General features: G+C 33.5%; 1 protein-coding gene across 1 annotated transcript in view; it reads right to left on the bottom strand.

Annotated features, from left to right (window-relative positions):
• LOC106108714 (serine/threonine-protein kinase Genghis Khan) overlaps positions 1 to 7,815 on the bottom strand; it is a 43,170-nt gene that overhangs the window by 17,778 nt on the left and 17,577 nt on the right. The window contains 10 exon segments of the mRNA XM_013289975.1: positions 258 to 364; positions 835 to 939; positions 1,737 to 1,850; positions 2,616 to 2,729; positions 3,556 to 3,666; positions 4,204 to 4,338; positions 5,142 to 5,255; positions 5,901 to 6,029; positions 6,640 to 6,746; positions 7,127 to 7,247. Coding sequence (XP_013145429.1) covers positions 258 to 364; positions 835 to 939; positions 1,737 to 1,850; positions 2,616 to 2,729; positions 3,556 to 3,666; positions 4,204 to 4,338; positions 5,142 to 5,255; positions 5,901 to 6,029; positions 6,640 to 6,746; positions 7,127 to 7,247 — 1,157 coding nt within the window.

Genomic DNA, 7,815 nt, shown 5'->3' with positions numbered 1-7,815 from the left:
GTTGCGACCTACGGGAGTAGGATAAAGGGGAAAGATGAAGTCTGTGAAAATCATATCTTACTCCTTACCAATATTATAAATGCGTAAGTTTGGATGGATGGATGGATATTTGTTAAAATTCGTAATCGAAACTGCTAAACACATTTCGAATATTTATGGTCATAGAGGTACTTTTGTTTTAGAATAAAGCATAAAGGGCATTAAAACCTAGACCGTAGAGTTTATAATTAGATATAAATTCTATTTATATGTTGAACTCACCATGTTTTAAATAATCCAGTTCCTCAGTCATCTTAGTGGCGAGCGCCTGCAGATAGCCGCGAGCCTCCTTCTCGTCCGCTACCCAGCGGATTATATCCGCTATCTGCAATTACATATTTAACTAATATTATAAAGAGGAAAGATTTCTATTTTTGTATATTGTAATAAAAAAACTACTGGACTGATTTTAAAAAATCATAGACCATTCAAAAGCTACGTAATCAGTGAGAGGCTATGTTTTTTTATTTTTTGATTTCACATGGACGAATTCGCGAGCAAGTTAGAATTAAGTAATTTACTTAAACTACACTTAGAGGGACTTAATTTTTACTAAGGGAGTCCCCTAGTGTAAGTTAAACATTAGAAATCTACATTAAGGATTAGATACCTTTAAAGTACTGAATATGGATTTTAATCAATAAAATAAAATGTTTACTTATAGCCTAAATAATTATTTACTTATAGCCTTACTATCTTCTTATAGCCTAACTAATTATCTTTTTATAGCCTAACTAATTATCTTTTTATAGCCTAACTCATTATTTTCTTATAGCCTAACTGAATATATGTTACCTGCGTCTCCCAATGCTGCATCGTGTCTCTCTTCGCTCGTAACTCCTCCAATTCCATCTCCATTTGTCTCCTCTCCGTCTGCCATCTTCTGCCGTTCTCTGCCATCTGTTATTTAAAATAAGCATGAGTAAAATTTACATGAAATTTGACCATAAAAATAATTTACGATGAGTATTACATTTTTAATTATAAGATTTTTTTTCGTTTACATTTGTCGACGGCCTTTGACATTTCATAACAATTACCATTACCATAGCAACCTTGTTTCCTTAATGTTGCCAGCTTATGATCCCTTTCCCACATAAGGGTTTTTATATTTACCTCCTAAGTTTAATAGCGTGAAAATATATAGCCTATAGTATGATGTAACTGTAGGACTTTTTATTGAACAAAGAGTTATTCGAAAATGTTGTGATTGCTGACATCTTAGGCAACAAAGTGTGTGTTTACGCTTTATTATATTAGTATACAGTATAGGAGGATGTTGTTGTCTATTAACAATAAGAGAAGAAAGGGTCGACCACATTTAAGATGGAGTGACGACGTAGCAAAGATTGCTGGACACTGCTGGACCAGACTGACATCGGACAGGACTACGTGGATGAATCTGGAGGAGGCTTTCACCGCTTTAGGCGGCCCTTACACAGAAGGTCAAGAGTGATACTAACCATACTAATATTAAAATATAAACATTTAAGTAATTCAACTAACAACACTAACATATCCTTAGATCTAGTTGTAAATATTTGAAAAATGTACAATAGTTTTTAGTTGTAATTAATAAATAAAAATATTGTTAATTGTAAACTGTGTGAAGGGAAAATAAAAGCTCTTAAAAATCTTTATCTTTATAGGTGGATGTTGCAAAGGTGAAGGTGTCTTTAAACCATGTTGTAACTCACAGCATCCAGGTCTTTGGCCAGCTTCCTGTTGTCGTTGATGAGCATCTGCTTGTCCTCGCTGTCGGAGAGCTGCTCCAGCCGCCGGCTCTCCAGCTTCTCTTTAGATGTTTGTAACTATATAAACAATACATTGGAATAATCTAACAATAAAAAAACGCTTCAAGATAAATTTCTTAGTTTCAGTATACTTTTTTTAAATTGATTTAATTATGTAATTATAATTGTAAAGTTGTTATATGTACTAATATAATAAAGAGGAAATATTCGGATTTTTGATTTTTTACATGTAATGAAATTATAACAAAACTACTGGGTCGATTTCAAAAAAATATTTACCATTAAAAAGCTACGTTATCACTGAGTCACGTAAGTTGTACTTTTTATTATATTTTTAATTTCAAGGGGACGTAGTCGCGACCAACAGCTAGTATACTACAGTTTTAAAACTCCAGACGAGACATATCGTCGGCATAATAACAAAGACCTACAAATCGACAAACTTATATAAAAGCAGTTTAAAATCGAATAACAGTACAACAGCGGATATTGGCGAGGAACGCCAATACAACGTTATAAAGTTTTACTACTGTGTGGACAGATTTTTTAAGCCGGTAAGAAAATAAATAAGGTCAGATCCGTCTTTGTTTAACAACGCCGTCGATACAAGTCTCATGTGAAGTTTTAATTCTATAGATACTAGCTGTTGACTGCGACTTGAAATTAATAATATTATTATTAACATAGAAATAATTAGTAGCACTACAAACTGATATTCAAAGTCTGTGTTAGACGAAATTTGCAATTCTGTCATCAAATTCCATTAAAGTTTGTACTATCCGGTATAAGTATCGTTGTTCGTCCAGTATAAGTAGAGCTGACCTCTCTATTGAGCACGTTCCTGACGGCGTCTCCCTCCTGCAGCTGGTCGCGCAGCGCCGCTAGCTCCGCGCTGTACCGCGCTTGTTGCTGCGCCAGGGACTCCTTGTACTGCAACTACACATTACAATAGGGTTATTATTTTATCTAACTAATCTAGCTAATATTATAAAAGCGAAAGTTTAGATGGATGGATGGATGGATGGATGGATAGATAGATGGATGGATGTTTGTTAGAGTTTGTAGCCTAAACGGCTGAATGGATTTCAATGAAATTTAGTATAGACGTAGAGGATAGTCCGGAAGAACATATAGGCTACTCACTTTTCTTTTTTTTTTAAATCCACGCGAACGGAGTCGCGAGCGAAAGCTAGTTATTACATAAAAATATGGTTACCTATTGCCTATATATAAAAATATAAATATTGCCATATAAAAAAACGTCATTTTTGGAAGATTGCAATAAATATTTCCGAGTTGCTCACATAACCACACAAGGATAATAATGACTGTGTATGCCCATTCATAAAAAATAGCAATGGCTTTTATTTAATATAATAAAGAGGAAGAATTTGGATTTTTGTACGTATTCAATCAACGTGAAAACTACTGGGCCGATATAAAAAACTCTTTCACCAGAAAGGTAATATATCTGGCAATAACATAGACTATATCTATATCAATACTAATATTATAAAGAGGAAAGATTTGTATTTTTGTATTCTTGTATGTATTGAAATAACTCAAAAACTACTGGGCCGATTTCATACATTCTTTCACCGTTAGAAAGGAAATTTCTCTGTGAGTAACATAGGCTATATTTTATTACTAGTAATGTTTAGGAACTATTAATAAACAGCGTGTTTCTGGATGCCAGGTTTAATATTTTATAATTTCAAGCGGAAGAATCCGCACGAAAACTTGTATTACTTGTAAATATTACCTCTAAAGCTTCAACATCAGCTTGCAGTCGGGCCACGTCGGCCGCGGGCCCGGTGGCAGCCGCCATGCCTTCCCGCTGCGACCTCAGCGTCTCCTCACGCAACTTGCGCTCCTATCACATACAAATAAGGTTCAAAATATGACGTGTACAATCTTCCTTCTCTTTCTAACACATTAAAATGTCTTGATGATTTTTTTAATACAGTATACTCTGAAATTAATTCTTCTAAGAGACTGTCCCACCAAATTGTAAATTGTCTGATAACAATCGAACGTGTAAAATATATGATGGAAATATCGGATTTTGTTCTTTTATCTGACAGTGACGTCATTAGGAAGGATCTATCAGCCAGTGGTGGGACTGGCCCTTAATATTCTACTTTTAACATATTAAAAATAAAACTGTGTTGCTGTATACAGGGTGTTTGATAATAATTAAAATCAATCCTAGCACTTAAGCTTTGAATATTAACAAACCTACATGCTTTAAACAATTTCATTCACATTTCTGGATATACTTTTTAATACCTAGTAATAAAAGCAATTTACAACTGCTTAAAGAACCAAGATGTATTATTTGTGTAACTATTCAAGTGATTTCCACAACATCCTGTATATCACGTATACAAAGAATATAAAAGAAGATAACCTTTGCGGCTTCTGCTATCGCGGCGTCAAGCCTGGCTTCTAGCTCCCTGCGTCCCTTGTCACTGCGCCTGATATCCTGACGCAGAAGGTCTATCTTCTGCATGGCCACCTCCAGCTCTTCCTCTTTGTCCCGCACCTATAGCATATACTACTTTAACACCGTTTATAATCTCACAGACATTTGAATACAATTTGAATTTGGTGACTTCGTCCCCGTGAAAACTTACTAATCTTACTAATATTATAAATGCGAAAGTTTAGATGGATGGATGTTTGTTAGAGTTTGTAGCCTAAACGTCTGAACAGATCTCGATGAAATTTGACACAGACGTAGAGGATAGTCTGGAAGAACACAGACTATTCACTTTTGGTTTTTTTAATTCCACGCGGGCGAAAGTTAATTTAAAAATATTACAAACATAGCCCGTTACTGATAACGTAACTTTATAATGGTGATAAAAATTTTGAATCCAGCTTAGTAGTTTTTGAGTGATTTCAATACATATAACAAAAATACAAATCTTTCCCCTTTATAACATTAAGTACAAGTTGTTCCCGTACGGCTTTATCCGCGTAAAATTATAAAAACTTTCTTTTATTGTTTACATTTGTACTTTCAATTGCAAATATCAAGATTCAAACGCACAAATGACAACAAAGCCTTTGACATTGGATAACAGTTAACGTTGCTATGGCAACCTTGCTTCCCTGATGTCAGCTTGTAGTTTACGGTCTTTTTCCCGTGTGAAGGTTTTTTTCAATTTATTTACCCTCTAAGTTTAATAGCGTGAAAATATATAGCCTAAAGCGTGACCTTAGGACTTTTTATTAAAAAAGAATTATTCAAAAATATGCTGTGATTGCTGGCATTTTACGCCACGAAGTAGTGTGTTTACGCTTTATTATATTAGTATAGATGTGGGAGGGGTAAAGTGGTACCTGTCGCGACAGCTTCTGCTTCTGTTGGCGAAGTTCAGCTAGACGTTCAGACACCTCATTGTACTCCGCCATCGCTAATTTGCATTGCGACAGCGCGTCCTTCAACTCCTTGTCCTGGAAATACATTCAATTAAATGTACAGTCGGGGAATCTGTCGGTGCCAGTTGTTTGAACGTTTTCTATTGAGGCGGAGTAATAAATATGACTTTTATAAATATGTGCACAAATCTTAGAGTTATGAAATCAATATTTTTCACGCTATTTTGTTTACATGTTTTAATAAACCAGGTCAGTTATTTTCGGGAATGTGTAAGGAAAAATGTAATTAAATAAAATACACGGAGTAACTAGTTTTTTTTAATCACGGTGGTATTGTGGTCTAAAATGTCACTGAATTTATGTGAAACCTCAAATATAGTAGAGAAAGTTATAACTTCTTTTCGTGATCCCGCTCTCCGTATTAAACAAATTCAGTACATGACTAGTTGGTTTTTATTATTATACCGTTGTTTGCGCAAATCACTACTATTTAATTGATTAGTTATTGGTTCATACTGTCACAAGAAACAATGTAATATTTCTGTAAGTGGGACATTGCTTATTTCCTTGACTGTACATAGAAAACAAATAATTTATGAATTATAGGTGCAAAGGATGCAAATTTAACAATCAACACTGTTATATGTGGAAAGAATATAGTTTCATATATTAGAAATAACTCAAGGATTTTTATATTTCTGGTTTGTTTATATTATTTACCTGCAATCTCAATTTTTCTAAAGCATCAGTCTTATCCTTCAGTAATTCTTCTTTCTCCGAATTTAATGAAGCAACTAATAATTCCAATTCTCTCGTACGCGTCGGTACATCTTGTGGGGAACTTGAATCCTGAAATATTAAAATGTTATTAATATAATAACAATACTAGCTTTTGCTCGCGACTTCGTCCGTGAAATTAAAAAATCTCGGCTTTATTTGTATAAAGCCGATGTTACTGACGGTTAAAACATTCTCACGGCGAAATAATTTTTAAAATGAGCTAATAGTTTTTACTTGAATATAGTACATACAAAAATACAAATCATTCCTGTTTATAATATTAGTAAAAATATTTTTTATCACATAGAAATATTGTAGCATCATATTTGTGAAACAATTTTTAAAATCGCTCAAGTATTTTTAAATGAACATACACAGTTTCTTCTACATAATATTAGTAATTACAGCAAACATGTTTCTCAAGTAAACATACACATTTTACAGTTTACATTAGTATTAGAGTACTCGTGTGACGTCATTGACTATCATGTTATAGTATACGGATAGTACTAATAAAATCTACATGTATATTTGTTACCACATTACTCAATAACGACTGAATATATCTGGATGAAATTTGGTATAGAGATAGATTACAGTCTGGAATAAGATATAGGCTACTTTTTTTTTATAATTTCTATGCAGACAAAATCGCAGGACAACTATATGTAAATATTACCGTAACAGTAACACCAGCGGTGAGTTCTTGACATCTCAGTTGTGCTTCTAAATCGCTATTCCTCTTGGATAATGTCGCTATTTCTTCTTTCAGTTGGAGCAATTCTTCTGAAATATTAATAAAAAAAATACTTTTACTGATAATAAAAAAGTGTTTATTTTATTCAAATAAAAACCAGCCAGGTGGAGGTAAGATAATTTGAGGAGAAATTCTAAATTATTTCGATTTTTAAATTATATTTGAAACTATAATCCTAAAGAAAAGTAAATTACACTGGGTATTCACTTATTTTAGGGTAAAATTAGTTACACTTTTGTTTTTAAATCGTATTTTAAATAAGAATTATAATATAAATAAATTATGTTAAATAATACCGTATAAACTACCGATATTGTCATTTTAGATCATTTTTAACGTGTTTCCACTGTACACAAATAATCGCGCGTGAACTCGCCAGTGGAAAAGAGGTTTAACATTAAACACTTACCACTGGCTGCATCCAGGCCTGTCCCGCCCGCTCTCAGCTCTGCTATAGTCTGAGCTAACAATGCGTTCTCTCTTTCTAACGCCTTTATCGCAGCGCGATCACCCGCGTTAGACGGCGCCTGCTGGAAATATTTACATTAAACCACATTTATTTGTATCTTACTAATATTATAAATGTGAAAGTTTAGATGGATGTTTGTTAGAGTTTGTAGACGAAACTGCCAAACGGTTCTTGATAAAATTTGTAAAATGTAGAGTATAATATGGAAGAAGTTATAGTTTATTAGTAAAAATAGTTACAGTTTCTGTGGGATATATTGTTTTTTCCATAATTTCTTAATTGTTATCTCATTAAAATTTGTCAAAAAATCAAAACAAAGTCTAGAGTAACTCATGGGATACATCAATGCGAAATATTTGATTTTTAAATACAATATTTACGACATTGGGAATAGCTTCATTACTATAGAAACATTTCCAATGTTAATTATAAGTCATTTCAAACGTCTTGGCAGCTCAAGGTCATCTATGTAATATCCTGTACATCTTTTTCATCTACTCAAAAATTTTTTTTATAATATAAGGTGGCGAACGAGCAAGTGGCCACCTGAATCCTGTTTTCTGTGTGATCGTGGTATTGATGGGGGCAAGCCGACCCTGCAGTGCGAAGATTTTAAAGCGGGCTCTATC

Source organism: Papilio polytes, unplaced genomic scaffold, assembly GCF_000836215.1.
Source record: "Papilio polytes unplaced genomic scaffold, Ppol_1.0 DF821400.1, whole genome shotgun sequence".
Lineage (NCBI taxonomy): Eukaryota > Metazoa > Arthropoda > Insecta > Lepidoptera > Papilionidae > Papilio > Papilio polytes.
This window is presented reverse-complemented; position numbering and strand designations above follow the sequence as displayed.